The following is an 18,180-nucleotide window of genomic DNA, read 5'->3' on the forward strand; positions in this document are numbered from 1 at the left end:
ATTGAATAAATTCAAATGGAAAAAGAGAGAAATTAGTCGGAACACTAAATTAGCTGTATACAAGTAGCAAGGCTTATACGTTGGTAAGACATAACTGGTAATTAGTTTACGGAATTAACAACGCAAATGAAGTATATTAATTACAGGTAACTTTAATTAATATACTTCATTTGCGTTGTTAATTCCGTAAACTAATTACCAGTTATAGCTGTATACAAGACAGTGATCAAACCAGTTTTAACTTATGGATCTCTGAGAGCTGGGTCAGAAGTGAAACACTTGACCAAAGACTAGAGACTGCAGATATGAGAGTTCTGAGAAAGATTATAGCCATGAACAGATGGCATCAATGGCAATATCATATTAAAAACAACGATATTAGGAAAGAACTTGACATTGTCGGCATCCAGGAATGCGCTAGCAGAGCTAATCTCTGGTGGTATGGTCACTTAAACATAATGGGCGAGGAAAGATTAGCAAAACAACTGTTCTCTGCCAGGTTGGCAGGAAAACGACCCAGAGGAAGACCAAGATATAGGTGGATTGATACAGTACAAAGTGCCTTAGATGATAGAAATATAAGATCTGATAATGTTGGAGTCTTGACAAGTAACAGACGGATTTGGAGGAAAATTGTAGATAGGAAGTTAGTAATGATGTAATTTTTTTCATGTAGTACTATCATATCCTATACACCATTTGAGGGTACATGGCAGGAATTTGATGATGATGATGACAAATTGGATACGAATCAAAAAATGATTGATATATTTCATCCATATGAATAGATGGAGGCTTCATCCACTAAACTAAAGCCTTATAAGACCAGAAGTAAGCAAACTAATGCTTTTGGCATATCATTATATACAGCCTGTGAGTTAAGGATGGTTTTTAAATGAATTTTGTTACAGAATCACAAAATTGTTGTTTCAGTACCTACAGAAGTGGTGTTAATGTTACAGTCATGTCAATCTCGTGCATATTTGCACTCTTGTCACTATGTGTTGCTCACACCATCAGTGCAAACATGACAGTGGTTTGAATGGCATGCATTTCTTAGTTGCAAGTAAAGTGAGTTTACGTCAATGAATAACAGTAAATATTTATTTATATTGAAATTCGGTAGTTAGGAAATTTTGAGGGCAAGGACAATCAATACTGATTAATTTTTTTCTCCTTTGCAATTATCAGTACCTCTCATATCACAACTGAAAAGTTCATTCTGATTGTTGCTGCATTTTTAATTAAACAGCAAAGCATTGTCCTTATGTCATGATACTAGTGCAGTGCTAAAAGAATGCAATATGTGTCACCATTACCAAACTAAGAACTCGTCATAGTATTCCCAGCTCACAGGAAAGCAACAGCAAGACAAATTTGAAAGTTATAACACATTACTTCATTGCAACAATGTTTTAAGGAGATAAAAAAAAAAGAAAAGCAACAACCAAAGTTTTCGAGTGGTTATTTTGTTAGCCAAGCAAAGGAAAGCCATTTAGTGATAGCAAGTTGATAAAATCATGTACGATATTGCAGCAGCTGAAGAAATGTGTCCAGAGAAAGACTATTAGCCTTCCAGTAAAAGCAGTTGCTTGAGAAGAGTTTAGGATACTGGAAGCATCATCAACTGAAAACTGTGACCAATGATTTTTAGTGGTTTTTCTTGGCTCTTGATGAGTCAACAGATGTTTCTGATACTTTGCAGTGACTGAAGAATCTATGAACAGTATGCATAGAATAACTACAGGCAAAAATATTTTCAAAGAAGTTGAGAAAATTAATTCAGCACAACCTGGAGTTGAAATGCCTGAGATGTGCTACAACTAATGGTAGTAAAAATGTCTGGTTGAATATAGCTTAGTTGGACAAATTTACGAAGCTTGTGAAAATGCAGGCTGTTTGAGGTCTATGGTTATTCATCAGCAGATACTATGCAGAAAATATTTGGATGATTTGTCATGTATCATGGAACCAGTGTGTCAATGGTGAACTTCATCCAGTCTTGTATCATCAGTTCTATTTTTTTTTTTTTTTTTAACAGAAAATAGAAACAGAACATCTCAACTTGTCCCAAGCTCCACTACACAGCAACGAAACTTTACTGCTGTGTGGTAGGATAATTTGGGATGTAACCATCCTCAACCAGAATTTTCGAACACTGAATGGCTTTGGAAATTACCTTTTCCCACAGAATTAACAACATATAACGAATACATCTTAAACAATAGCAAATGGAAGCGACTTTCCAATGCAATGACATGTTAAAAGAAATACCAAGAAGGGTATGAAAGAATTCTATAAGTACATTCTAAGTGACAATAAAATACTAAATTGAAATTATTTGCTTGTGGATTAATTTCAATATTTGACACTGAAAAGACATTTTCAAAGATGAAATATATAAAATTTTATTACGGATCATCAGCCTTATCTGATGAGCATTTGCAAATCAATTTTGATGATTGGGAATACTAACTTTGAACCTCACATTTCATAAGAAAGAAAGAATTCCATACTTCTTGCTAATTTTCCAATATCCGCTTGTACACAACTATATCCTCTATTCTGTTAATAAAAAATTGTAAAAAATTTTGTCTCTTGGCTCACGAAGACAAGTATCTACTATCCAGCCCTTCTCAGAAGAATTTACTGATCCATATTCTAGACCAACAGATGCTGACCCAAAATTACCTTATGCAGAATAAACTGACAGATTGCTAGAGTATTTAAAAGAGGTTATTGCCGAGTCTTTGATGATAACCAACAGTTCAAAACAGCTGCCAAGCTAGTGAACCTTAATCAAAAACACTAAAGGGAAACAAATGGGTTTTTCTGGGAAGTACATACCAAGTTAACTCCGAAGCTGACACAGTTGTATCATTGTAAGCGCTCAGGTCAATTTTGAAACTTAATCAAATTCCAACTATTTGGCTTTGAAATAGTAGATTCATAATATCCTTTCATTTAAAAGTACATTTTATAAAATAAACATACCTATCAGCACCAGCACATGACAACATTTTGTTAATACGGATAACATGAAATGGATGTAGTCGCATACGTAAATGGAAGGCATCTTTACCACAGGTCTTCACAAGATATTTATTAGCACAGATTCTCCCTGCTTCAAGTGCTTCAGATGATATTTGCTCAAATTCATCAGATACTAAATGAACACACAATGGAAATTCATCTACTTTTGCTTTCTTCCGCCCCAAATCAAAAATTCTTATCTTTGGATCTAAAATAACAGAAAAGTAAAAATGTTACTCAGTGTCCTTAGAAATATCACAGTTAAAAATCCATTTGTATGACCCAGTTAACATTTTATATATTATATACTGCTTGGAAAGAAGTCAACAGACACCATAGTGTGAGAAACAAGCATGGCACCTACCTGAAGATGTAGGACCTCTTATTGCATCGATGATTCTAGCAATCCTAATGGACATACTTTCCACAAGCATATGATAGTGATCAACAGGAATTTTGAACTATTCTTCCTGTAGGCATGTAATGAGGTCCTGGACTGTTGTGGGGAAGACATCCCTTGAATCTTACCCAACACTCCAGTTCATCCCACAGGTGTTCAATAGAACTGAGATCAGGGCTCTGTGGAGGCCAGTCAAGTGTAGTTAAGCTCATGTCCACAAGCCACACAGTTACAGCAACAGCCTTATGACACAGTGCATTGTCTTGCTGAAAGAGACTGCTACAAAGTAGAAAGCATTGCACTGTCCAGAATGTTCAGAAAATTCTTGGAGTTCAATTTTTGTAGCACCATAAACAGAGGCCTGAGGTCAAACTAGGAAAACCAGGGATATCACTGTCATCTCTGAATTTTATAGTTGGTTAAGCACTGCAGTAAGAGACATCTCACTGGGCATCTGCTCGATAGATGTAGTGCAATTTGTTGCTCCATGACAGCTTTCCAAGCTTCTACATCCCACTGTACACACTCTTTGCACCACTAAGATGACGCTGCCTGTAAGTTGTGGGTAATGTGGGGCTTGCATATTGCAGTCATACAATAGAAACACATGTGGGCCTCAGTTCTGAATGTTTTTATGCAGATTCATGTTCCTCTCAATGCCGGGAAATTAAACATGTAAGGGAGAAAATGGCAGTAGCACAACATGGGCATGTTTTGTGAGCGTGGTGGGTCCTTCACCATGAGTAGCACTTGCAGTTGACTCTCTGTACTTCCATCTCAGTATAGTATCACTGATGACCTGGAATGGCCCAATTTGTCAAAGTTTTGCTGAATAGATAGCATCCTATCACAATACCTCTTTCAAACTCTGTCATTCCCTTCTCACAGCCATTTCATGCAGACACAGTTGCACTGACTTGGGAGCATCATATTCCTTCAATTTTACCAGCTACAAGCATGTGACTCATTACATGGCATGATACACCTTGCTCATGGGTGTGTCCATTGACTTTTTTTTCCAAGCAGTGAAATGTTAAATGTTTATCACTGGTAATTTTAGCTAGATATAGATACAATGTAGACATAACTAAATGTATTTGATATATTTAAGTCAAACCAATATCACAAGGCATGAAGGTATACTATATTATTATTGAGAGACCTTCAGAGGCAACATACCTACTCCAGCTGTCATACATTTCTTGAATTCATTCCAACTACTTGCATGCAACCTCTAAAGTCAATCCTGTACACCACATGAAAGAAAAATCTAGCTCTCACACTTTTCACTGCATTTGATCTTCCTCTTCCCATCTTCCAATAAGTGACAAATGAAAAAGCAAAATATAAAACCCTAAAATGCACTACTTAGCAGGATGATTGGGCATAAGTCTTGGCTATCATACTATTGTGATCTATCTTTAGTCCCCTTAAGGGTATATATCAGGAAATTGATCATGCAAAACTGTTCAGAGCAAGTACAACAAACACAACCTCTGAACAAAAACTATAGCTGGGACATACCCTCCACCGGGGTCATTTGCCTTATTTATCTTACCCTACATAATGTTATGGACAAAGTCGTAAGAGGAATAACAGAAAATGGGCATTTGCTATGATGTTGTTTGCTGGTTTATGGTCTGCTATGAACTACTGATAACCACATTTGTTCTATTTTGAATTAGAGAAGACCAGACAATGTACAATCACCCCCTGTTTTCAGATGCACTGTTGGGGATGTTTGATCATTTCAGCTGAATCTTGGATGCACTTTGAGAAAAAACTGTAATCTATGTGGAGCATTTTCATTTGATGCCACAATACCTCATGTTTGGTTTTGATTGTATGTGCTGATGTGTTTCTCCTGACCTGCCTATCTGTATTATGTAGTGAAATCCACAGGCATAGTTGATCTTGTAGACACCAGGTTTCTTGAGATTTCAGATTAGAAATCTTGAGGAAGTAGAAAGCAACCTTTACATTCTGTTCATCCTTCAACATTTTGTCTGCACTGACACTATATATAAGGGGGGAATCACTGTTCTTCTGAAGTATTTCATGTTCATCAGACTGTAAATGCAAATATCATCCAGGCTGGCCTGCTCTGAGAAACTGAGTGTGTTTTCCTAAGATACCTCAAATTTGGCTAAAAAAAAGTGTAAGCACCTGTTTACCTCCAATTCAAAAGTACATTCAATCTTAATAATATAACATTATTATCATTATTATTACATGACACTTTCAAAGAGTCCAAAGACTGATCGAGGGAGGGCGCCTACTCTACAACTGTCTCCACCAACCACAACCATTAACACCAACACCATCTACCGCCTACCACCACCAGTAGATTTTCACAGACAATCACAAACGTCCATGCCCACAGCAGGATTTGAACCCACGGCCTTTTGGCTGGAGAGTGGATATGCTAACCACTCGGCCAACCAGGCTGGCCAGATTATTGAAGAAAAAATGAAAGAGTTTGAGAACAGGAACCAAATCTTGGGGATTCAGTGGCAAGCCTTGAAGAAAATCCTGATTGATTCAGCCAGAGGGATGTGGTGAGGTTGTCTGCAAGGATAGAAAAATCAGAACTTCATGGTGGACACAGGAAGTTAAAGAGGCAGTGAAGGAAAAGAAGAAAGAATATCAAAAGTTCCTTCTAAGAGCACAAGCTGACAAATAAGTCAGCTTGTGCTCTTAGTGAATACAGAGACAAATGTAAGAAAGCTAAACACTGTGTAAAACTAGCTAAACAAAAGTCATGGGAGGACTTTGGCAAGAACACAGAAAATAAATATCAACAAGGTGGTAAGATATTCTGGAGGTTATTGAAGAAGCTTAGAAATGGAGGAAAGAGTGCTGTAAAAGGAGTTAGAGATGTTAAAGGTTACATGAAAACAGGAGAAAAAGATATCCTTGAAATATGGAGTAATTACTTCGAAAAATTGCTAAATGAAACAAGCATTGATAGCAGTGGTAAAAAACACTCAACAGTCATACAGTCAGGAATACATATCCATACTTGAAGTAGAAAAAGCCATCAAAGGCTTGAAATGTGGAAAGGCAGCAGGAGTAGATGATATTCGACCAGAAATACTGAAATATGGCAGTATAAAAGTCTTACGGTGGCTGCACTGCATAGTTCAGAAAGCCTGGACAGAGGGACGAATTCCTGATGATTGGAGTAGAGCTCTCATAGTACCCATATATAAAAAGGGAAATAAAACAATGTGAGAATTACAGAGGTATTTCCCTACTGAGTGTTCCTGGCAAGATCTATGCAAGCATACTTGAAACGGTTGATAAGAATTGTGGAAGAAAAGCTTGGTTAAGAACAAGCTGGATTCAGGCCAAATAGAGGCTGTCAGGATCAGATCTTCACTTTACGACAAATAGTCGAGAAAGCATGGGAATATAACAAAGATCTGTATTTAAGTTTTGTCGATCCGGAAAAGACATATGACAAGGGCAAAGAGAGAAATTATTGAATACGCTACAGTTATATGGTGTCAATGATGCATTATATAAAGCAATACTTAGTCTGTATATGAGTTGTAAGTGGGCAGTTGGAATTGAAGGAAGTACAGGAAGATGGTTTAATGTTAAATCTGGTGTGAGACAAGGATGTACATTATTTATATGGATCATATTATGAAGGAAAGTGGTATTAAACATGATATCAGAATTGGAGATGTTAATGTCAGCTCTTTGCTTTATGCAAATGATGTTATACTTCTAAATAAATCCGCTACAAGTTTGCAAGAGTCCCTGACTAAATTGAATAACTGTTGTAATAGATATGGTATGAAGGTCAGCATTAAAAAGACAACAAAGACGATGAAAATAGGTAGAATGGTTGAAAATGTCAACTGTGTTGTGAACAGGGAACCTGTATAACAAGTAAAACATTTCAGCTACTTAGGCACGATTTTTACTGAAGATGGTAAATTAAATATAGAAATAGACAACAGAATCTGCAAAGCTGGTATGGTAAGAAGTCAATTGAATAAATTCATATGGAATAAGAGAGAAATTAGACGGAACACTAAATTAGCTGTATACAAGACAGTGTTCAAACCAGTTTTAACTTATGGATCTGAGAGCTGGGTCAGAAGTAAAACACTTGACCAAAGACTAGAGACTGCAGATATGAGAGTTCTGAGAAAGATTAGAGGCGTGAACAGATGACATCAATGGCAATATCTTATTAAAAACGAGAATATTAGGAAAAAACTTGACATTTTCGGCATCCAGGAATGCATTAGCAGAGCTAATCTCAGGTGGTATGGCACTTAAACAGAATGGACGAAGAAAGATTAGCAAAACAAGTGTTCTCTGCCAGGGTGGTAGGAAAACGACCAAGAGGAAGACCAAGATACAGGTGGAATGATATGGTACAATGTGCCTTAGACGATAGAAATAGAAGATTTGATAGTGATAATAATGGAGTCTTGACAAGTAACAGACTGATTTGGAGGAAAATTGTAGATAGGAACTTAGTAATGATGTAAATTTTTCATGTGGTACTATCATATCCTGTACACCCCTTGAGGGTACATGTCAGGAATTCGATGATGATGATGAGGTATGTGAGAAATTCTTCTAAATGAGTAATAGAGCTGAGTAAAATGATGAATATCTGATAAAAACAAAGTTGTATTCCCTGGTACTTTTTTTTTTTCCCTTTCAAACCATTCCATGAACAGACTTACTAACAAGGGAGAAAGAGAAGAGACCATTGCAAATCCTGCCTTCTGTTCAAAGTATTCCTGGAATTTGAAGAAAGTGCTGCTTATGCAATGTCTGAAGAGATCTACCATGTCCAGTGGAAATAGGTCTTATAGTAGGTGTATGGTTTCCATTCTTGGTAGGTTGGTGAACACATTAATTACGTCAAGGTTTCCAAACATATCAGTAAGTTTTATTCTAATGTCTTTGGTGTGTTCTTGAAACATGTCTTGTTCTTTACAAGAGGTTGTTCTGCCAATGTGGGAAATTACAGGTTTGCTAGATATTTAGAAAGCGATGAGTTAGAGAATATCTTGCATCAACTATGGATCTGAGGTAAATCATGCTTATGTAAACTTGGGAGTCCATAAATTTTGAACCATTATTTTGCAAATAAATATCAATATAAAGTATAAATATAAATCAATTTATCAATATATATATTATTTATTTATATTTAATATATCATCGTCATGCGTATCAAGGATTTAAGCCAAGCATAGCCTGTTCCGGCCTTAGAAGTCATCATTGAATTGTTTAAGAGGACGTCCAGGTTTTCTTGTGAAAAGTTGTGATATATTGGAAAATCAACGAACCAGGTGGGATAGAATCATTTTTCTTGATCATTCTACTATATTAAACTCTACTAGTTTAATATAACAATATTTAATACACTGTTATATTAAACTAGTAGAGTGATCAATAAAAATGATTCTATCGCATCTGGTTCTTTGAGTTTCCAATATATCACAACTATTTAACATTCTTTATATAAGATAAGATGAATAAGGCAAGAGACACAATGAAGGTAACAGCTGTCCTTGCTCTGAATATATTTTATATTTTTTTACACATAACTCGCATATATATTTATATACATATAAAATTTAATATATGGTTAGTAGTGATAGTAATATATTTTATTTTTTACATATAACTCGCATATATATTTATATACATATAACATTTAATATATGGTTAGTATCGATAGTAATATATAATTGTGGCATTATATTTTTGACCGTGTTGTTTAATCAACTATTATTATGCGATATTCTTTCAAAAACGTTTGTTATGACAGCAATGCACATGAGAAAAATAGCGACCAAGACATTGATATCAACGTGTGGGATTTAGTGCGAGTTTAACGTATTCGTTGCCAGAAGTGAATGATTTGTGGTATGAGAGTAAGAATGGAGATTTTTACTCAAATAAAGAGCAAAAAGGCTTCATTTTGCCGATGCAAAATTATATAAATTAAATCCAACATCATTTCAAAGCCGAATACGGAAACTATAAAAGTTTCGTGCAAAAATTGACCAGAGAGCTTGCAAGACTAGCTGTCAGATTAGTGAAACCTTATCAAAATGAACCAATATGGACACTATGAACGTTCATCACTTCCTATAAGGTTCGGCTAGGACAACTCATAGTATGGTGGTGGCGGTGTATTCCCGCAAGCACTCTGGTCAATTTTCGCACAAAACTATTCTGTATTTGGCTTTGAAATGATGTTGGATTTAATATCCACTTAATTTATATAAGAATGGAGATATCTGTCGGAAATGTTTTTGCAAGCGAGTATAAGAAATGCTAGTCATGTTCAGCAAAAGAATGAAGTGACTGATATTTTGGACATAAAGCAGGACTGTCAGTGTTGTGGAAAATGTAGTGGAAGCAGTAAATGATAGTGCACGAAATGCGAATTAGAGTTTGAAGGAAGTGGTTGAAAATAATGTGGATGATGTGGTGCTAGCATGGAAAGAAATAGTACACTCCTTTACAGGACAAAAAGTGAGCTTGAACGATTGGAGAATGATTGTGGGTATGGTACAGAAGGATGGACAGCAAATGAAAGAAAGAGTGAACGAGAAAATCATAAAAGTGCAAGACTGGAAGAAAAGGGGTGGTATTGTATGGGAATTCGATTATAAGAGGTATACTTAATGTGAAAGTGATAAAAGCATGTTTTCCAGGTGCAAAGATAAAGGATGTTAGTGAAGCTTTAAGTTTGCAGAAGAAGTGAATGAGTTAATTGTTTTGGCAGGCACAAATGATTTCAAAGGTGAAAAATATAGAATGAGAGAAGACATGAAAGTTGTTAGAAGCAAAACTGAAGAGTAAAAAAGAAAAAAATTGCGAGTCTGGTGCCTTGGTATGACAGGAGGATATTGAGAAGAAAGGTCATGATTGTCAATGAGAAGATTGTGCAGTTTATAAATGTTGTGAATGTGATGTACATTAGAACCTGCATATGACTGATGGACTGCACTAAAATGGTTTGGGAGTTAGGGGCTTAGAGAAAGTGTTGTTCAGTGACAGGTTGTAAGTGCAAAACCAGGACAACCAGAAAATATTAAGAGAGAAGCAATCAAGCATGTGTCTAATTGTGAAGAGCTGGGTGCAGTTTCCAGGGTTTCGAATCTGAATGGGCAGTTAATGACATTATGTAAGGGTAACTGTGGGCCTAAGGGGATGTTGAAATGCATGTACATGAATGCCTGAGGTATCAGAAATAAAGGAGCTGAGTTTTTAGCATTGGTCAGCTCAACTTGATCAAAAATGATTGGTACCAGCAAGACCTGGTTGTCAGAGAATGATGTAATTACAGGACTAGAATGTAATGGATGTTGTATTTTCAGAAAAGATAGAAGAAATAGGGCAAGAAGAGCAGCATTATTAATGATAGCAGAAGAATTTTGACCACCAAAAATAGAAGATCGTAGGTCTGATGGAAATGGTCCATTTGAGACTGTCTGGTGGGAGATAGAAGCGAACAGGGCAAAATATTGTTGGTTGCTGCTATAGATCTGGGGGGGGGGGGGGTTTTGGAAAAGAGATGCATTAACACATTAGCACAATGAGTGCAGGCAAAGCAATTATCATGAGAGACAAGTTGATAGCTTTCGGCAAAATGGGTACTCATTAGTTGAACAACCTCTTCATATCTATCACCCTCACACACCATCTGCATTTAGTAATTCTTTCATATTCATTCTTTCTTTTACATGCAGCATAATAATGGAATTCTTTGGAGTTATCTAAAATGCAAAAGAAACTGTAGAGCCAGTTGTTTCTTTTGCATATTCAGACTTAGCTTTCCATATAAAAGTTGTGAGGCTTCCGGCCACTGCTTATAATTTTCATAACAGGCATCCTTATGTACACAGTATTCCTTCCACATCACCCTTTTACGAATCTCTTGCTTGATAAAGTTACAAGTCTATTATACTCCTACTCTATTTATTCTTTGAACTCTCCAGTCACATTCTGATATTGCATCATAAGTATTTTTTAAATGCTTCCCATGCACTATCAATATTCTTCATATCCAGCAATTGATACCATTACACTGAGTCCAGGTACACTCCTCAGTTGATCATAATTTCCTGCTATATAGTTCAGCATGCAACCTTTTCTGAATGTTCCATTCAGAATAGGTTGTATGCACCCGGAGGCAGAAAAGTTGTCTTTGACTGAAACACCCTCTGATACTATAATCAAATCTAATTCTTTGACCTTGAGTTCCTTCTGTCACGTAATGTTCAAGGAAGTTGCTTCACAACATCTCAATAAATTCAGTTTCATTCTTCATGAGATTTTACTGCTTAATGTTTGGATAATTAAAATCCCATATTATAATTACTCTTTTTGTGCCCATTATGTTTATTTGGTGATGCATTTTTTCATCACTAGCAACCAATCCACCAAGTCTGTAACAATACCCCACTATGTATTTGATCTTAAGAGTCCACCTCACACCACATGGCTTTAAACTCATAGCCACATGAGAAACTGTTACTAGTACTACAATCACACTAATTGGATTCAAGTCATCTGATGTCATTAGCAGCACTCTCCCTCCTCTCCTACGCTGTCTATCCTTCCTAAAAATACTGCACTGTTTACACTTGATACTAGTTAGCATGTCTGCTTCTGATAGCCAGGACTCACTAATGCCTACAATCTGAGGTCCCAACATATTGATCAAGACAATAAACTCTACCCCTGTTTCTGATACTCCAGCATTCGTGTACACCTAAGCTACCAACATGTTCTTTTGTATACGTTTGTCTGTAATCTGTATGACATAACTGGAAAACTTGCAGATCTCTGTTTTTCTCTAGTGAGTGTCTTATATATGCAGACATGTTTGCACATGTTTGATGGATATTAACCAGATGAACACAAAATGAGCCTCTCCCTCAATCATTTCCATGATAATATAGTAGAATGTATTCTAGAAACGAATGCCACCACAAGATTTTTTTTAACGTTATCTAAAGCTTTGTCAAAACGCTAATACTAATTTACCATGAATTGATTGGCAGAATTGATACTGGTGATTAATGATTAATTGCTAGGTCTCCAAAAGTAGTGAGACATTCACCTGTTGTCTCAACTCTCAAATTTAGGACTGGATGAATATTAAATAATCTTGTGTGGATTGAGAAAAGCTGTTGATTGGAGATGTAAGAATGGGACAATAGTGTGATAGGTAACTTCACTATTTTCAGAAAAGTGCTATCACACTATTTTCATGCTTACTTCTATGGAAAAGTCACTTCCATGCTGCAAAGTTTTTCCAATGTATATTAGAACTGGAATATTATATACAATGATACACCACTGTTACTTAGGTGACTTCCTCTGTTGATAACTCAATAGTACTAATGGTCTGGCTCCTACTGATGAGACCCTAAAAACTAAAATCAGTTACAATGGATGTCAATTCAATGTTAATAAGCATAAAGTAATTCACTTGGGCACGAGATTGCCAACAGAATATAATGTTGGTGAGATTATGATTGGAAAACTGATGAAACTAGGGATCTTGAGATTATAATGTATAGGAAGTTAAGGTTACAAAACAAAAATTGCAAATACATCTCAGAGGATAATTGTGACACTAACACTGACACATAAGGATTAAAAAAGTCACCTTGATTCTTTACAAAGCCCCGACACAATTACTGCATGCAGGTTTGATCTCCTGGATTCTCAAAACACTAACACTGACACAAGGATTAAAAAAAAAGTTAGTCATCTTGATTCTTTACAAAGCCTCGACACGATTACTGCATGCAGATTTTATCTCCTGGATTCTCAAGGAAATGAGGAAATGGTGCAAAAAGTTATAAAGATGATATCAAAATTACGGAATATAGATTGGACAGATGGAGAGAAGTGGACAGCTGGTAAATAAAAGAAAGATAATATAAAGTATGGCTTCTGTATTAAAATTCGGATATCCCACAAGTTAAGAATCATATATAAATTGAATTTAAAGTTAATAATGCAGTATTTATAAAGTTGTTCGTAAAAGTTTAATTCTATATGTTGTAAGCAAGATGCTTTGACACGTTCATTTTATTTTTGGCTTCTGAAGGCTTGTATAGATAAAATAATTTATTCAGTTTGATATTAGAGGATAATTATTTTCTTTTTCTTTTGGATGAACTGTCAAGTGTTGTAATGTTTATAATCTAGACAAACAGTTACAAAATATGTTCACTCACAAGAGAAGTGAAAGTATCAGAAGTGATTAAATGAACTTATCTCATAAGATTGTGAAATGAAGACATAAATTCTGCATGTTTCATAAAGAAATCATAACTTTCCTACTCTATGGAAATAATTTCTGCGAAATTCTTTCAATAGTGTAGGAAGAAAAAACTAGAGCTTGTCTTCAATATATGAAAACAAACACAAAATATGAAGAATGAGCAGAAATTAAAAGTAAACTTAGAAATGGATATAACTGTATAAAAACAGGATTTATTTTAGGGGTGCTTAAAGGTCAAACCTGTATAACTGAAAGGAGACTTGCAAATAGCCTTTAAAGGCTTCTGACCTAATGTCCAATCCTAAACTTCTCATGGTGCACCTTGTTGGGTATCTACCTGGATACTGAATGAATAAGGATGGGCTGGCAATTTGGGATTTAGCCCACCAAATTGTATTCTTATTGGCTTAAACAAAAATATAAAATTATGGTACAACACGACAGAATTTCATACCAGCAGGGGCACTGTCTGGTTAAACAAGGCTCCATGTTCTTTTTTGCCAGGGAACCATGGTGAACAGTAAAAAAAGTCAGCTACTGGAACATATCATGAAATGTACCCCCCCCCAACTTAACATCAGAGTTCAAGATCGGTACTATCAACATAAGAAGCCTGAATGGCAAAGAAATGGAGCTAGCTGAGGAATTGGATAAGTACCAGATTGACATAATAGGGGTGACTGAAACAAAAAAGACAAAATCAGGTAAGATTTTTCTGAGCAACAAACACAAAATGTTATATTAAGGCATGAAATCAGGGAAAAGAAGGTGTAGTTATAGTATTGAACACAAAATATGAGGCTAATCTACTTAAATGGCAAGCAATATCAAGTAGAGTGATTTGGGCAAATATCAAAATGGAAAACTGGACAATGCCTATGGTCCCACAGAAATTTCTACTAAGGAAGAAATAAAGGAATTTTTTGAGGCTCTAGAGAAAGCTACTGACAATGAAAAATTAAAAGTTGGTCCTTGTTGGGGATCTAAATAGCAGAGTTGGAAGTGATTATCAGACATACAAAAATGTTTTGGGAAAATTTGGAGAAAAGAGCAAATCTAAATCATGGCAAATACCTGTTGGATTTTGCTAACCACCTGTTCCAACATAAAAATGTACACAAATTCACATGGAGAGAAGAGGCAAGGAATAAGAAAGTCACATCGACTATGTTATTGTTATTGTAATGTTTTCTCACTGGTGAAGGACACCAGAGCGTACAGAAGATTTGAAATTGGAAGTGATCACTATTTAGTGTTGAGCCAGATAAAATTCAATTTCATATTGAAAAGAAGAATATTTAGGAAAGTTTTAAAGCAAATAAAACGGAGCTCTCACATGTGAACTGTAGACTAAAATACACAAACATTATTCATGAAAAAATGAAAGAGTTTGAGAAAAGGAACCAAATCTTGGAAATTCAGTGGCAAATCCAAAAAAAAAAACACTGATTGATTCAGCCAGAAAGGCGTTGGGAGAGGTCTGCAAGTAAAGATAGAAAAATCAGATCACCGAGGCAGTGAAGGAAACGAAGAAAGCATATCAAAAGTTCCTGGTGAATAAGCCAGCTTTTGCTTTTAGAGAATACAGAGACAAATGTAAGATAGCTAAACACTGTAAAACTAGCTAAAAAAATCATGGGAAGACTTTGGTAAGAAGATAGAAAATAAATATCAACCAAGGTGGCAAAATATTCTGGAGGTTGTTGAAAAAAAACGAAAAAACTCAAAAATGGTGAAAAGAGTGGCTGTAAAAGGAATTAGAGATGATAAAGGTGACATGAAAACTGATGAAAAAGATCATTGATGTATGGAGTAATTACTTTGCAAAATTGCTAAACGAAACAATCAGTGACAGCACAGTAGTAAAAAACACTCAACAGGCCTGCAATCAGGAATATATATCCATATTTGAAGTACAAAAAACAAATCAAAAGCCTGAAATGTGGAAAGGCAGTGGGAGTAGATGATATTCGACCAGAAATGCTCAAGTATGGAGGTATAAAAGTCTTACAGTGGCTGCACTGCATAGAAGGCCTAACAGAGGGATGAATTCCAGATGATTGGAGTTGAGCTCTTATAGTACCCATATATAAAAAGGGAAATAAAACTTAATGCAAGAATTATAGAGGTATTTCACAGCCGAGTGTTTGTGGTAAGATTTATGCAAGTATACTCGAGAGACAGTTCAGAATGATTGTGGAAGAGAAGCTTGGTGAAAAACAGGTTGGATTCAGACCAAATAGAGACTGTCAGGATCAGATTTGTCACTTTATAAATAGTTGAGAAATTTTAGGAATATAAAAAAGATCTGTATTTAAGTTTTGTAGACCTGCAAAAGCCATATGACAAGGTGCCAAGAGAAAAAGCTTTTCAAAATACTACAGTTGTATGTTGTCAATGTCATTATATCAAGCAATACTTGCAAAGCTAAGTTTATGAATGTTCCATTAAGAAAAGGTTACATGTTGAACTACAAAGCAGGAAATTATAACCAAACTAAGGAGTACACCGAGCTCAGTCGAATGGGATCGGTTGCTGGATGGAAAGAATATCGACAGTGCATGGGAAGCATTTAAACAATACTTAAATTATGCGATATCAGAAAGTGTCCTGAGAGTTCAAAGAATAAATAGATAGGATAGGAGTCAAATGAATGAGTAATCTTATTAAGCAAGAGATTTGTAAGAAAAGGATGATGTGGAAGGAATACCATGTGCATAAGGATGGTGTCTGTTATGAAAATTATAAGCAGCAGGTTAGAATAGTCACAACTGCAGTATGGAAAACAAAGTCTGAGTATGAAAAGAAACTGGCTTTGCATGCTAAACACAACCCACAAGAATTCTATCAATATGCTGCAAGTAAAAGAAAGAAAGAAAGAATGAATATGAAAGAATAACTCTTCTAAATGCAGTTGGCATGAGGGTAACAGATACAGAAGAGGTTGTTCAACTAATGAGTGCTCATTTTGTTAAAGCTATCAACCTGGTATATGCAACATTGAGCTCACTGTTATCTCTTCACTGGATAAAGAAACTCAGGTGTATGAGGATGAGGTATTATAGCTGTTGCACAAACTGAATAAGAATTCAGCAATAGGGACTGATGGAATATCAGCACATGTTCTAAATGGCCATTCCTTTGACCTGGATGTTTAATACGAGTCTCAGAACATGGAAGATTCCACAGGAATGGAAGGAATGTATAGTAATTCCATTGCACAAGGGTGGTGCAAAGCCCGACGTATTCAACTATCAACCAATTAGTATCTCAGGAGTAGTGGTGAAGATTTTGGTAAAATTGGTTAGATCTTGTATTCAGAAATGGGTTGACATTGAATCTCTACTTTGCAATGAACAACATGGGTTTACTAAGGGAAAGGCATGTTTTAGCAACTTGCTCACATTCTATAACAATTCTTTTGGATTTTGCTAAGGATTTTGACAGAATACAGCATGGTAGACTGTTACATAAACTGGAGAAAATGGGTTTGAGTTATACAATATTAGCATGGATAAGAGGATGGCTGACTGACAGATATCAGAAAGTGGTATACAGGGGATCTGATTCTGCAAGGTTTAACCAAGATTTAGTTAGTAAGATACGGGAGGAGCCTGGGGAAACTCCGAGGTTTACCAGCAGCACCATCTCTTTACATGGCATATGGAGCACAGATAGCTATAAAGATTTAAAACAGCTTGGGCTTACGTAGAAGAATATAAAGGTGCTTTCCTTGAGGGACCTACAGGGCACACTGGTGGCATGCCGTTGCCACCAGAGAATGACTACAATGATAACTAGAACAGGCATAGGGTAAAACACCTGTAAAGGCTTAGGTCTATATCAAGTTTGGACGAGATGTCTGGACGTGATGTAAGGGTAGTACTGCCCATAACCAGTACAAAGATAAAATAAATAAATAACAAGTGGTGTCAGTGCTTGGCCCACTGTTATTCAATCTGTACATTAATTGATATTGGGAAGGATTTGACAAGCGACATACAGCTATTCGCTGATGATGCAAAGATAGGTAGGATAATCAGGAATGCTGCTGATATGCAGTCTTTGCAGAATGATGTGAATAGGCTGGAATTGTGCTGAAATGGGATCTTGGGGTGTTAATAGATAGGAAGTTGAAGTTCAGGGGCAATGTGGCAAAGATTGCAAATACAACTCAAAAGATAATGGCAATGCTGAACCAAACGTTCACATGTAAAGATAAGGATGTCATTTTGCCACTTTACAAGGCCTTGATAAGACCTCACTTGGACTACTGTGCACAGGCCTGATCTCCTGGTTTCCGTTGCAATTCTGATGTATTGGAGAGACTACAAAGGAGAGTGTTAAAAATGATATCAGAATTGTGGAATTCTGATTATGAAGACAGACTGAAAATTTGTAAACTGCAGACACTAGCAAACAAGAGAAAGAAGGGTGATATGATTGAGACTTA

The 18,180-nt window shown here is 36.0% G+C and overlaps 1 protein-coding gene across 1 annotated transcript in view; it reads right to left on the reverse strand.

The window, feature by feature from the left end:
* Window positions 1-18,180, reverse strand: part of LOC150097102 (large ribosomal subunit protein uL16-like) — a 64,144-nt gene that overhangs the window by 19,895 nt on the left and 26,069 nt on the right. Inside the window, exon 3 of the mRNA XM_090407231.1 lies at window positions 2,995-3,241. Coding sequence (XP_090263357.1) covers window positions 2,995-3,241 — 247 coding nt within the window. The remainder of the gene's footprint in view (window positions 1-2,994; window positions 3,242-18,180) is intronic.

The sequence above is a fragment of the Typopeltis vanoorti genome, chromosome 17 (assembly GCF_054136105.1).
Source record: "Typopeltis vanoorti isolate ZY-2024b chromosome 17, IOZ_Tvanoo_1.0, whole genome shotgun sequence".
Lineage (NCBI taxonomy): Eukaryota > Metazoa > Arthropoda > Arachnida > Uropygi > Thelyphonidae > Typopeltis > Typopeltis vanoorti.